Raw genomic sequence first — 15,516 nt, 5'->3', positions numbered from 1 at the left:
CCAATCAATATCACGATTTATCCCTTTCTTAAAAATACATAGTTAATTCCTCATATAGAAACTAAAATTGTGTAAATACATATATTCCCTACATATTAACTGCACATGAAAAGCTGATTAAAAAAAATCAGAATTATACCATATTAACATTCCTAGAAACATCTGGAATTAGCATTCTTAGGTTAGCAACAGCCTAATATTTCAATATCCCTTTGTACATCAAGAATGGGGACAATTTTAATAAGTCCATAGATTGCAATCAACCTCTCATTTGGACAATCCCAGCCTGTATTTCTTATATAGGAAAAAAAAAAAAAGTGAATGAGGCTCTCAGTAAATGGCCATCACAGCTATTAATATCCTGAATATTGGACATGCACCAAATTCCAACTTACCAGTACTGACACAGCTCTCTCCATCCTTACTGAGCTTCCAGCCTTCGTAACACGAGCACTTGACAGTGTTTTTATGCTGTTCACAAACTTGGCTACACTTCAGGTGCTTGGTGCAGTAATCCATAATCTCACAAGTTTTGTTGTCCGAAGTAAGATTGAATCCTGCAGGGCAGGAGCACACAATTCTTCCTCCAGGAACCACAGAACACTGATGGCTACACCCACCATTGTTAAGTGAACATTCGTCTGAAATAACGAGGAAAAACAACAATTAAGGGCTGTGAAAGCTGTCAGTTATGTTGTGTATAGTATAGTCAACAAAATTTTATCTTTCTAAACAGATTTCTATACTTGTTTTTCAAATAATCTGATATGCAACCATTCATCTGGTAGCTTTACTGCAACCCTTGAAGATTTTGCATAGCTCCATGTCCAAGTGGTGATCCTCAAGAGTCAGTGCTGGGATTGACACTGTTTAAAATCTTTATCATGACATGGACAGTGGGGTTGAGGGCACCCTCAGCCAGTTTTTGATGAGACTGAGTTGTGTGAGTGATGCAGCAGGGAAAAGAAGTCATCCAGAGGGATTTTCCAGGCTTGGAAGGTGAGGCCTGTGCCAACAACCTGAAGTTCAGCCAGGCCAAATACAGGGACCTGCACTGACTCAGGGCAGTCACAAGCACAAATACAGGCTGGGAAAATAAAGGATTGAAAGCAGCCCTGAGGAGGAGGAAGTGGAGGTGTTGGTGGATAAGGAGCACAACATGACCTGGAAACGTGAGCTTGCAGTCCAGAATGCCAAATGTGTCTTGGGCTGCAGCAAATAAAGCTGTACCTCAAAGGAAGGAGATTCATCCCCTCTGTTCTTGTGAGATCCCAGCTGAAGGACTGAATGCAGCTCTGGGGTTCCCAACATGAGGAGGATGGGAACAATTTGGAGCAAGTGCAGGGAAGACCACAAAAATGCCCTGAGGGCTGGAGCAGTTGTGCTCAGTGAACAGGCTGAGAGCTGGGAGTGTTCAGCCTGGGGAAGAGAAGGCTCCAGGGAGACCTCAGAGTCCTTTCCAGGGCCTAAAGGGGCTCCAAGAGAGCTGGATTTGGGACAAGGGCCTGCAGTGACAGGACAATGAGTGGCTTCAAACTGACAGAGCACAGGTTAGATTTGACACTGGGAAGAAATTTTTGACTTTTTGGGTGCTGAGGCCCTGACACAGGTTGCCCAGAGAAGTTGTGGCAGCCCCTGGATCCCTGGAAGTGCCCAAGGCCAGGTTGAAAAGGGCTTGGAGTAACCTGGTCTAACAGAAATATCCCTGCCTAAGCAGGAGGTGCGAACGAGACGACCTTTAAGATGCCTTCCAAGCCAAAGCATTCTACGGTATGAAGTCAAGCTTTTGTAGGTGGAGAGAACTGCAGTCCTTTCCTACACATCGATGACCTTTAAATTGTTTACCTCCAGGAATATTTTAAGTGGTTTGAAAATGAAAGACTTGTCTCCTTTGTGTTATCTAAAGAAAACTAAAACTTCAAGCATAAACTCAGTATGACTTTAAGTAAACAAAAATCCTCACATAGGAGTGAGGATATCTAGCACATATCTATTGCTAGAATTTCAGTGTGAGAGCCTTTTTCTCAGCAAGAGGTATCACAGCAGACAGTATCATGAACAATCAGAAAAACTGTCAAAAAAAATCAGAAAAATCAGAACAATCATAAAAAGGTGTCTAAAAGAAGTACCACAAAGATCGCCTTCATCAGATCCATCAGGACAATCTCTTCTCCCATTGCAGAGCTTCTCAGGCTGTAGGCAGATGGAGGTATCATTAGCACAAGGGTATTTTGGTGGTCCACACAAATAGCCCTCGCAATTATCCTCATCAGACTGATCCTCACAATCAATATCGCCATCACATAGCCACGCTTTGCTAATGCATCTCCCTTGGGGAAAAGAGACAATAAACACAGGAAATCAGACTGGAAGCAAACTTTAGGAGGAAAAAAAAAACCTTCAAAACAATATACAGATGTTTTTTCTCTTTTTTTTTTATCACTCTTTTCTATTAATATTTCTTTCCTCTTTGATGAGCAGAAAGAAACCCACTCACACTTATACTCTGATGCATCTTCCACAGCTCTTTTGACAATCTAATTTTCCAAACAACACCAATTCCACTTGTTTGTGAGCTGAACGAAACTGCATATAGGCAGGACACAACTTCAAAACCTGTTAAATACACCAAATAATACTACAATTTTCTAATTATTTTTAATGTGTGCTTTTCTTCATCTCTCTTCTTTTATCTTCTACTGCAGCAGCCCTCCATGGGAGCAGTGTTTCAATATATAACTTTTAGCTACCATGGGTTTGCAAAGCAAAAGTCTTTCTAGGAAGGAGACACAACCCATTCCCCAGTGATATCAGATAAATGATCAGCTTTTAGGCAAAATAACTACAGCAGATTAAGTTTCTTAAATTACTTCAGTTTTGGCAAACCAGCGTTCAGCTCTTGTCTCAAAAGTGCAAAAAGGGATTTGTGATGACCATCAATGTTTAGAAATGCAAGAAGGCCTCTTGATTAGAAAAAAAATATTTTAATCTTTAAAGTCATGCAGGTATTAAATTAGAATCAACAAGAGCAAGGACTTTAATGAAAAGAGCCAAGACTGTGAATGCTGACACAGGTGTGTGTGTGTGCTCCCCTCCCAACCTATTTTTCTACTTGCTACCTACAGCCAGGAGGATTTAGCTGTAACTTTTGATAACACTGTGACTGAACAGAAATGTCATGTACTTTATTTTCCAATAGAGAACAGATACAACAATGGTTAATGAAGCTGATCCAGAAAATTTTTTTTTTTTTTTAATCCATTAATTAATTATGCAGAGAAAATCAGCTGGGATGGGAAGGAAGATCCTGGGAATGTTTAGTTCCATTGATAGCAATTCTGGTGGATGCCCAGGCATTGACCAGCAAAGCCTGAGACTCCTAAGTTCAAACCTGTTCAGAATGAACTGACACAACTTCCTGCCCACTCTTCCAAGCTTATACAATATCAGATTTACATTTTCTTAAAAGCAAATATTTGTTGTAGATTGGATTAATGCATTTGGTTTGACATTTTAGTCTTCTTTTCATGCAAAAAATGCTGATGTCCTCACAGAAAGCCAAGGGGATAAAAGACAGTGGAATAAGAAAGCTGAAAAAAAGCCCCATGACTCTGCAGCACTCAGGAGGAAAATGTGAGACTGTTTTCACTTTTGGTGAAGAAAATGAAGAAATGAAACTTCAGGATGATACTACACTGAATGTGGGGTTTAAACAACAGAACATCATTTTGCCAGTGCAAAATCAACTTGAAAACAAACAGGGAGGGGTGACAATTAGAATGAAAAACTTCCACCATTTTCTTTATTGGCCAAAGCCCCAAATATCCCATACTGAATGGACAGAACTGCACAGACACGAGGAAACAAAATTGTATGCATGATATGTACGCAGTTTATCATTACAAGTGTCTCCAAAAGGTGTCCCTATTCTTTATTATCCTGAATGATCATTGATTTCATATATTACTATAACACAGCAGTAGAATGCAAGCTAATGGAAAATACCAACATGAACCAAACCAACCATAACCCAAAGTAAATTGAAGTTGCTTCCAGTAGTGCTCCTAATCTGTTATTTTAATCTTTTATGCATTCAAATGTTTTCAGAGAAAATCAGTTTCCCTGCCTTTCTTGTACCTTAGTGAAGATATGTTTTACAATGAAAGATTCATCTTTCATTATGATAGATATGACATGGTCTTAAGTAGAATATTCTGTCATGGAATTAATCTTTGCCAAGATTCTAAAGAGATGGACTTAATGAAATATTATGACTGTCTTCAAATCATTACTTAAAATTCACTGAAGTATTTTTCCTTTATTGCTCCTTAGTGAAACTCACACTTCTGGTTTCCAGGAACCTCTTTAGTTAAATTCCATCATAAATTAATTTCCTCAATAGCTGTATCTGCCCTTTTCCATGGCTCTTTTGTGTAACACTGTGAAACAGAAGGCTTGAGAAGCAACAATGTGGGAAAGCCTGATCCAAATGCTTCTACAATGTTTTTATTTCCTATAAATATTACCATCAGAATTAACTATTCATGCACCCTTTGAATCTTTCTCAGGATAATGATCTCAGGAGGTTTTTTGGCTGATTACATCTTCATCCATAGGAAAACTGCTTTGGTGGAGCATTAATTGCACTGTTTCCTCTTACAGATAATTCTCACTGCCTAAAGCTGTAATGTAACACCTTCCTAAACTACAGAATGGACCCAATCTCAATCCCATCAACTACAGAGTGTTCCAATCTGACACATTTAACAGAATGTTGTGACGGTCAATGATCTCATTTGTCCTGTAGAACACACATGGGACCTTAGACTGAATCACATTGTTTCAAAAATGTGGTCATTACTCAATCTAAAGATTTCAGTAGAAAGCAGATGTTTATAAATGACTCCTGGATAAAACAGGAGAGAAACAAAACAAAACAAACAAATAAAAAAATTTAAATCAAAAACCCGAAAAAAACAGGCCTAAAGAAGAGAGCTGCTACCACAGAAAACAATGTTGCCATGAATGAAGGATAAAAATACTACCAATTTCCTCATCACTTTCTGGAAAATCTTTCTTTCCCAGCCTTCCTCAGCATCAGCTTCTTTGGTCACAAATCTAATCTGTACTCTGACAATCCCCATTCAGACAGAACCAGTGCTGCTGCTGTTATATTCTTCCAGCATCACTGTGATCAGCACCCACTGATTTGATTTCCTCTGTGTACATTCCTTATTTTCTATTCTAAACCAATACTACTTCTTTCCTCAAAATCTTTTTTCCTCTCTAATATATTATTACATGTAAGGAAAAAAAAATAGAAAGTATGAAAAAATAGTTCAAAGAGTAGCATCAAAAATGGTTGGACACCATCAACTGCTGCTTGAAAAAATAAAAAGAGTAAGTATGACGAATAAAATTCCAGCTCAGATGTACTGCTTACTAAACTGAAATATTCATGTCCCTTTTGCATTTGTCTTCACAGAAGTGCTTTAGTATGATCATTAGAGTAATTAGATGACATTTAAAGTTACATTGCACAGATTCTGCTCTTGGTGCAGCACTACTAACTGAAAAGTAGGGAGATGGAAAAAAAAGGGATAAATGTATGTAGTACATAAAATTGAGCTGAAGTATATGCCTGTAATAATTTTTAGAAGACAGAACCAGAATTTAAAATAGAAAGTTGGGCCTTTGTGCAATTTAAATTAATCTAGTCTAATTTAAAAGAAGCCTAATCTAATTTAAAACAAGAAAATAATTGGCTAGCAGCAACCCAAGAGTAGTCAGTCTCAATCAGGAATGACTGCATCTCACATCTTGCTGCTGTGCAGGCTCTAGTATATTTTTCAATGCACATCACTACAAACAAATGGTTTTTGGGACCCAGCATGGGATGGTTTTGATAAAAATTAGAAAAGCAATTCTGAAATCTGGTAGCTCAAATACCCTGCAGCATTTTGGCTGACTTTGGGTACAACAGCTCAAGGGCTGCCCAGGCTGGAGAGTTACAGTGAGACCAGCAAAAATTATAAAGGTGTAAAAACATCAAACAGAAAGGGAAGATATGCAAGAGGAGAAAAATAAAGTATTTGTTTATTCAACAAATAATGCTTTTAGGGACCCATATGGCAGAAGGTACTCAATATCTGAAGGAGTCAGATGACTTGTTAGGAATAAAATATTCAACTACTAGAGGCAAATGACAAAAGGCTGTCCATATAGGTACCCTCCATGATAGATTCTTAACTGAATATTGGAAAAGGATGGGGTATGATGGGTTCTTGAGAGCACCATCCCTGTAAGCAGAAATATCCCTTTTGGCTGAATGCTGACAAACTCTGGTTTTGTATCTTGGCACTCATGCCTGTGGCATTGTGACACATTAACCAAAGCCACAAAAGCCCAGTAAGGAAAGACCCTGCAGCTACTATTTACAGACATAAAATGAAAAGAAATAAGCAAAAAATGGACAGTACCATCTCACTATTGCTGTTCTCACCAGCTGCCACTTCTCTCCCAAAGAACTGTCTGCTTCAGCTCCCTCCATACACATGTTCCTACACAGACCATTCTGTATCAGATGTCACCACCCAGCATCTCTGAGGGGACAATTAGCCAGTGCCTCCTCTGCCATAAATGTGCAATCCAGACAACATTATTTCTTTAGAATCATGCACAGAGAAAACTACATTTCTTCTGAAACATTCCAGTAACTATTTCTCATGAACCCATTACTACTCTGTTGCCCAACCACATGGAAAAAAAAAAAACCAACTGGAAAAGTAACTAAATAAAAATTTACCCTTGCTGTTTTTTTCTACAGTGCATTTCTACATGCCTCCCTCAGAACAGCAGTTTTGCTCCTTCCAGGAGGAAGGAATATTGCAAAAGAGAAAATTATGACTGTCATAACTGGTTGCTCCAGTGCTGTTTCCACTCAACAAACAAGCACGATTGCATTTTCCTTCAAATCAAAACCATATACCCTTGAATTTAGCAATATGTTGATGAAAATTTTTGGATTTGCTGTATTTCTATGTGGCAGCCAGAGAAGTCAGAAGTCACCCTGTAAACTGAGACAGTGCCCTCCTTTACCACAACTACATGAATACAAACATAGGGAAGTACATCATGAGGGAGTGTAGCTTGGACTGAAGACTTTGAAATGGGGTTCTAGTTCTCTGTTGAAAAGACAATTCAAATTTAAATGACATAAAAAATGACAATGAAAAGACATTAAGACAATTATGCTGAATTTAAATCCTTGTTAGTTCCTGTTATTATGGCATCTGTATTTGGAAAATCTTAGTTTACCACCAGAAAGGGGTTTCCATTCTCTGTACCTAAAATCATTCAGGACAAGTAAAATACCTTAACCCAGTCTAAGAACCAAATTTTTCTGAGAGGAATAAAACCTATTAACTAAAATCTGCACTTATCTTGTGTTCCACATTGCCTCTAACCTCTCTGCTTTCTCTTGACTAAAGTAGTAATATCTTGTCTCATTAGCTTTCCAAATGCAGCTGATGAAAGTAAACCTCATCTATTGAGATCTATTCACATTTCTTGCCACTAATAATTCTACTTTGGCCACTTGGACTGGTGTTAGCTTTTCCCCATTTAGATGCTGGGAAATACATTTGCTCCTGGTGCTGACTATTTCCTGTATCAGGGTTTCTATCAATCACCTTCAAGAAACACACCACACTGTTGGAAGTGAATAATCAATTGTTATAGAAAGTGTTTCATAGCAGCTTATTCTACACGTCTTTAGGGAAAGAGTAAGAACACAAAAGGAAATGGGGTTTTTTAGACACAATTCAGTATTCCATATTTCTTTTTCAAGACATCATGATTTTTATAACTTTAAAATCCAAGAGCAAGCAAAATACTTTTGGACAGAGGTCACACAACTCCTCTGACACATTTATTGTGTTTAGCTGTAACACAGACATGTGAATGGGTTCTCCCTTCTTTCAATATTTGTAGTTGAGCAATATATATTCAATATAGCGACAACAATATTCCTGCTTCTTATAGCATTCATTAAATATTGCTGTGAAAGTTATTTTAGCCCTAATAAGACACAAAGCTTTGATAAAAATGACAAAAAATATTAATACTGTGCTGACATATTAAACTTTTCCTTAACTGGACTTTCCATTAAAAAAAGGTTCCATCTAAACATTACTTTTTATATCCTTGTGTATCCTCATGCAATGATTGCCACATTCTTTTCACATCCTTTAGCGAATTATACTTAGAGGAAAAAAAAAAAAACAAAAAACCCCATAATCAAAGAATGTATTTCTCTTCCACTACTACACTTAAAATTTCCAGTGCTGTAGTTGTAATTCTTTGAAGTATTCAAGGTACTTTATACCATTTTATTCAACTTATTTCTAGGGCCATAAAAGAGAAATAGAAGAAAATACCTGAACTTTGGAGTACTATTAAATGTTGTATTTAAGTATTTGGTGTGATGTACCATCACAGAGAGTGGTTTCAACTTTAAGTCATTTCAAAACCCATCCATTTTATGTTGTAAATCAGAAAACAGAGCATGTAAATCAATATTATTTTCTTAGGTAGGAATACAATGAGTAACCTCACCTTATTAGTACTGAGCATTAGTTAAAGAGTAGATATGTGATCAAGCAACACAAAATCACACACAGACATACACAGAGTAAGTGGGAAGAAAGTGCATCTGCAAGCACCTACCTGTACTCTTGCAGGAGAACTTTGTTTTGTCATCACACGCTCTCAGGGTTCCATTACAGCCTTTCTCATCACTCCCATCTTCACAGTCCTTTTCTCCATCACAGCGCCACAGCTCAGGAACGCAGTTCCCATCAGGACTGCACTGAAATTCCCTCCCACTGCACCTTCCAGGAGAGGGAGTTTCTTAGAAAAATAAGAATAACATTGAAGAATTTGCTCGTGTGCTTTTTTTCCCATTCCAAGTCTACACTGACTCAGAATCCTCTTCCTAACCCAAGCCAAAATCAGAGTCCCCAAAATGCCCCATTCCATCCTATAACTCATCACCCCAACACAAGCTTCAGACAAACTCTCTTATCCTCCTCACTTTCTTCACTCCTCCTCCACCACATGCTTAATACCAGTTTTTATTTCCTTGTTTCACATGTGTCAGACAGGAAGGAGTTTGGAGGTATAAGGAGGACCAAAGCTGATGAAGTTTTCCTGGTGCTTCGTAAACCCCGTGCTTAATCCTAAAGTTGGTTTCCCTTATCCTTCCTTGTTCTCCTTTTTTACCCAACAAGATCCACCTCCTGATGCACAAACCCTGAAAGGTCTAACAGGCCCCCACTCGTGCCTGGTTTGTGCTGTAGCAGCTGGAGCTGTTCCCAACTCCACAGCAAAGGAGCTTCAATCAGTGCAGCCCTGGAATCAGTGCTGACTGCTTCAAACAATAATTACTGGAAGATTTTAATTTTCATCACATACGTAATTCTCTAAGTATTCTTTAGCTTATGGCCTTTTCTATTTTATTCTTGCTTTTCTTTTGCCAAACTGTTACAACTCTATTTAAATTATTTAATAATATACTAATGACAATAACATGAACTTTAAAGTAATGGCATGCTTATACTTTCCTGTTTTCACCAGAAAGCATTATTTGAATAAATTTTTATAGCACTGTTTATAAATATACATTTTATTTTGTTTTATTTAACATGGCTTTGTTGATTTTTTTCTTACATAATCTACATTCTTGCATTCTGTTGTAAAAGTTTAAAGCAAGGCTTTAAGTTTCAAAATAGAAATGAACAGGGGTAAAAGTGGGTTGTTCAGTTCTAGACTAATCATTTTGATTGAGATAGATAAAAATTGGTTTTGTGAATATTGAAAATAAGGACTTCACTTGTGCCAGCATTCTGATTATTCATGCATTTAGATGAGGTATCCAACTAGATTTAGAATATAAATTTATGAAAAGGGACCAATAACATTGTGTACAATTACTGTGTTGTAAAAAAAACATTAGGAGAAAAATATGAAAGATATTCCCTTATTCTGATCTGATTATTCTTTATCCTTTGCCATAAGCATCCTTCCTTTCTCTCCCCATTCAAATAAATACAACGTATGGCATTTAAATAGGGCTGTAGTTTGTTAAAATGCTTTTATGTTAAAAAAAAACCCTCAAACTAAAAGACTTGCATCACACAAAAATGAGAGTATTACTGTTCCACTGCATGAAAGAAAAACAACAGAAAATATCAATAATCACTTAAAAAATGCCTCTTACAGTCTCTTCACCTAAACAGCACACACCTCTGCAATAAGACAAACACCACATCTAGCATAATTCACTGAAGTAAACTGTAAAACTTATCTCTCTGTAATACCCGTTCTGTTTTCAAATGCATTCCTCTTCGTGATACACTTCTGTGTTATCCCATTGCACTTGACATATTTCCCATTCCAGCCTTTACCAAGGTTAAAAGCATCTTCGTTTTTTCCATTGGCTGAAGGTCAGGTATTTATAACAAATTATTCTCTGTGTTTATAAGCATTAAAGATTTGGAAGGGGGAAAAAAAAAAAATAAATCTAACCTTCCCTGCTGCAGTTTGTTTTGGATTCATCACTGAAATCCCCACAGTCGTTGTCACCATCGCATGCCCAGTGCCCTGGGATACATCTGCCATTCTGACACCTGAACTGCTCGGCAGAGCACGAGTGAACACAGCCCAGCTCGTCACTGCCATCACCACAGTCATCATCTGCAAATGGACATATTTTAAAAGATTTTAAAATTTAAAACACCTGAACAAAATGTGTAAGGAGGGAAAATAATTTTCAAAGAGAAAATAAACAAAAAAAGGTAAATAAAATAGTATGTTTTCTGTTCACAGGCATCAAATTATTTCTAATTATTTCAAATGATTTCTAATGCACATAATACCTTAAATCTTATTTACTAACAGCACTCAAGTCTGTGACTGCCATCAAACTATCCAGTTTTGGGTAGTTTAACCTCTTACTCAGTTATGCAATCAGAGACACCGGCAAGGATGAGAAACCTGTAGATTTTCTTAATTTCTTTAGCTGTGTGTAACTACACAGGCTTTCAAACACGGTCAGTTTACTTTATTCTCTGTGAAAACCTAAGCTAGTCAATCACAGACACAAACAGCTTTGTATAAACTAAAATAAAAACCCGATGAATTTCTTTTCAATATTATTAAACTTTGTTTCTGTGTGTTTATAAGAGTGCAAAGTGGAGAAAGCACATAAATAACCGTGGACTGCAGTTTCTCATTACTCTAATGTTGTAGTCATTACAAGTCTAAAGGCAATTCCTGTAATTTGATTGTGGTCATCAAGGGAGGAAGGAGATAAATATGTTAGGTACACTCTAAAGAGTCTCCATGCACAGAAATTCATCAGCACACTGTGATAATTTCGGGAATTTGTCCATTTACAGCTAAAAATTCCTGTCAGACAAACAAAATTATAGAAACACCAAATGCTTTGGAACAAACCAATGTTATTAGGACTGGAACAACATCATTCCCACACCATAAGCTCTGAGAGGAGATTCATTTTAACATTCAAATGTACACTTTTCCAGCCAAAAGAACTAAACACATTGTTAAGTCTTGCTGGCCTTCACTCTTCAGGGATGCTATTTATTTAACTGAACTTGTCCACAAGAAACAAAAAAATCAGAAATATTTGTCACTGAAATATATGTGAAACATGAAACATCCATGTTGTTTTCTAAGAACAGAAAATATTTTCAAAAGTAATAGATTTGCTTTATTTTTTTTTTTATTTTTTTTTTAGTAATGAATCATCATACTTCATTCCACATAATGTAGTATTTGTACCTATTACAATATCCAGTGCTTCATTCCTTATCTGCACCTTCAGTGTTGTTGATTTCTAGGTCAGGTCAGTAATTTAAAAATGCTTTATTCTCTGACCACTTACAAGGCAAACTGACAATATGAGTCTCAGAAAAAAAGAACATCAAAGCAATATTTATGTGACATCCCTCATATTCATTTCAGGTATAGAGGACTCGATACTTGCCTGAATCACAGAGCCATTTGCTGCTAATGCATCTTCCATTTCTGCAGATAAACTGAGTTAGGGGCTCACATGTTGGGAATTCTGTGAAAGCATTCAAAAAGAAATAAAATCTATTTAACATAACATCCTCTTCAGTAATATTCTGCCACCTTCCTATGTGCATAAATTACACAAGTGTGTTGTAAAAAACATTTGCACCTTCCAGGTATTTAATCTGGAGAGGAGAAAAAGGTGAGACACCGAAAAGAAAAGATAAAATAACTTTATAGTAAATACTGTCCAAACCCTGCTTTTCATCACCATGGGCCATGAAATTCATTACTCTGTGACAAATGGCCTGGTCCAATATTCCCATCAGACCATGCCTGGTTTTCCCACTAAAAGTGACAATATTTAAGACTAACCATAGCTTGATGACTGATACAAACTCTATTTTCCATGTGTTGATTTACAAAAGGGTTCTCCAATTGCAGCAGCACTGCCAGTGAGAGACAGGAAATGGAACACTAAAAAATGGGAAGGTTAAGTACCAAGCTAAAGAACAGCCAAGAAATAAAGTTACTCTGCACTGGCATACTAAAATACCCAAAATTAAAATGTCAACCTTCACAAACAATTCCTCCCAGCATTCCAGCAAAGCAGTAAGAATCTGAGACAATATCATTCACAAAAAATTGTCTGTATTGAACACACATATTTGTTTCTATAATTATTAAATATGCTTCTGAATAGAGTAACTTAAATATATTCTGAATTTTTTCAGACTTCTTTTTCTTCTAAAGCAAATGACATAGGTAGATGTGTGCATTTATTATTAACTTGTTAAACACCCTGAAAAATAGTGAAGAGTTTTTCTAAACTTTTAAAACATGCCACATAAATATAAAACTTTCTTAGGATGAGAGCTGAAATCACTTTGTTTTTACTGAACTTCACAAAGTTTTGGCTTAAAAAGTCACACTCTTACGAAGCACTAAACCAAACCAGCTGCATCTAATAGGAGATTTAAAATATATAAGTTTTTGTTTAAAAATTAAATAATGAACACCAAGAAATTAATTGAACAGATTAAAAGATCTGAAGAAATAGTCCATGTCAGCTGAAAGCATACAGAACAAAGTTCATGGGAAGGATTTCCAAGGGTGCCAGGAACATCTGTGTTCCTGAAGTGCCTGAGAACATGAGACAGAGGCTAGCACTGAGATTCAATGCTGTGCCATTAAACAGAGAGTTAGAACTTTGGGGAATGATAAATACAAGTCACCTGTTCACTCATCCTACCTCTGTACACAACTGAACTTAGTTGGTTTCAAGCAATTACAAGTATACCTTAATAATAATATTATTTTTATCCATGTAAAGACTTCATTTTTCACCCCATCCATGCAAGTGTTCAGTGCCAGTTTGGATGGAGCTCCAGTCTAGTGGGAGGAGTCCCTGCCCATGGCAGGGGGTTGGAACAAAACGGTCTTGAAGGTTCTTTCCAACCCAAACCACACTGTGATTCTACACTGTAATGCATCATATTCTGTGATTCTGTATCTGCAGACAGCTCATTGACCCCTGTGCTCTCAGACTCACAGCAGTTACCAGTGCCCTGCAAAACAAATGACTATTAAAATCCTTAATTGTTTGGAAGCAGCTGATTAGAGAGAGCACACCCCTCTCTGCAGTATCTCAGCAAAGCAGCAGTCAGCACAGCTGCTGATACTCTCTCATGATAGAACCAAGAATTTATTTTTTTTTTCCTGAAAAATACAAGATCAAATATACTTCTTTTGAGGCTTGAAACAGGCTGATTTTATTGACGTCTAGAATATGCTGAAGGGGCCCATGTGCAGAGGTATGTGACAGAGATAAAGAATAATTTTTGAGGGTGACAGCATTTGATAATGGGCTGTAAATTAAAAAAGTCTTGATTGATCTGCATATTTGGCATTGTAGTTAAAAACTCATTAAATAGAAAATGCTGCACTTGCTTTGGGTTTATTTATCAACCAAACAAATTCTATTAGCCATTTCAGAAACAGTATTACCATTTCAGCTGACTTGAAAAGAGTTGACAAGCTTAAGTTTTAAATGTTACAGAAGGTTTTTACTTTTCTCTCCCCCCAAAAGAAAAATTCACTTACCACAGGATGTCATTTCATCAGTTCCATCTCCACAGTCATCCTCCCTGTCACACAGCCATGATGTTGGGATACACCGACCATTCCCACAAGGAAACTGATTAACCTGACACGTTCTTGCTGTCAAGACAAAACACTCCAAAAATACGAGGGAAATGGACAAGATCCCTTTTGTCTCTAGGTGGGTGTGTGATTTTAGAAGCTGCAGGGTTGGAGGGCACCTCCTGGCCTGCTGCACCTTTCCCCTGCTCTGACTAAACATCATTCACCTCTTTTGATTTCAGAGAAAACTGAGGTCTGCAGGGCCGTGTTCTACCTCTGCTGTGTGGAATTCTTAGTGGCTTCTTCCTCACAAAACATGAAATTCTAAAAAAATGAACGTGCAAAACTAGGCGGTAAGAAGAGAATTAATATGCACTAATGCTTGAAGTAAACCAAAATCAGGGCATAAAAATGCCCACCAGTTGGAATATTAACAACCTGAATCTCACACTGTGAACAATGATCTTGTGAATTTTGTATTTACATGGGAAAATGGGAATTAGCCTGTGTGTGATGTGCCTGGCCTGGCTGTTCTTAGAATCCTTGCCTTTGCAATCACTGAACTGTCATCATCCATTAAAGGAATCAATATAGGTCTTTCTCCTGAAGAAATAAGGATCACTAAAAGAATTCATGCTATGTGGCTACAGAAATTACTTAGAAAGGTGATGAATAGTAAAATGTCACCAAAAAGCTAACAGAAAACTCTCATTACATATAATTTTATTTAAAATTTGAACCTGTAACAATGCCAGTGATAGCAACACAGATTTTGTTTTCAAGTTTAAGCTTTTAGAATTCACCTTGTTGCTATTCTACACTTTAAAAAACTGTCTGATATGTCAAAGACCCCAGTGTCTGAGAGAATATTTCTTAATTTCTTATTTTCAACTGCCATTTTCCTTTTTCTTCAGAGAAGTAGCCCAAAACTCAGAAGAGGAATATGTTTAAAATATTTCAAAGAATAAATTTTTTTAAACATTAACTGTGTTTGCCACTGGAGGAATAAATGGAAAACCAGAACACAAAATTTGATCCATCGCCAACTGACAAAGGGTTAAAAAAAAAAAATGGTCTTCAAATTAGGCTCTCACCCTACAAGCAAACAGTTGGATATCAAAGAACATCAAGGCAGTGAGACAAGAGGGAATATTTTAATACACAATGTGTGTTGTCTTGCACTGTACTTCAGTTCAAAACACTCATCAGCTTATTGATGGCTGGCAGGTTGCATATTTGAGATTTAATGCTTGTTTAGATTACTCTGACAACAAG

At 37.0% G+C, this 15,516-nt stretch overlaps 1 protein-coding gene across 1 annotated transcript in view; it reads right to left on the bottom strand.

Moving 5' to 3' along the window:
• The window catches only part of LRP1B (LDL receptor related protein 1B), a 714,787-nt gene that overhangs the window by 186,488 nt on the left and 512,783 nt on the right, over window positions 1-15,516 (bottom strand). Inside the window, exons 20-25 of the mRNA XM_088058617.1 lie at window positions 14,203-14,319; window positions 12,071-12,151; window positions 10,588-10,755; window positions 8,728-8,910; window positions 2,130-2,330; window positions 396-641 (exon numbers count right to left, since the gene is read on the bottom strand). Of these exons, the coding sequence (XP_087914743.1) occupies window positions 396-641; window positions 2,130-2,330; window positions 8,728-8,910; window positions 10,588-10,755; window positions 12,071-12,151; window positions 14,203-14,319 (996 nt within the window). The remainder of the gene's footprint in view (window positions 1-395; window positions 642-2,129; window positions 2,331-8,727; window positions 8,911-10,587; window positions 10,756-12,070; window positions 12,152-14,202; window positions 14,320-15,516) is intronic.

Source organism: Pseudopodoces humilis, chromosome 8, assembly GCF_049639895.1.
Source record: "Pseudopodoces humilis isolate 2021_Gansu_Grassland_sample_001 chromosome 8, ASM4963989v1, whole genome shotgun sequence".
In the NCBI taxonomy this organism is placed as follows: domain Eukaryota; kingdom Metazoa; phylum Chordata; class Aves; order Passeriformes; family Paridae; genus Pseudopodoces; species Pseudopodoces humilis.
Note: the sequence above shows the minus strand (reverse complement) of the source record. Positions and strands in the feature narration are given on the sequence as shown.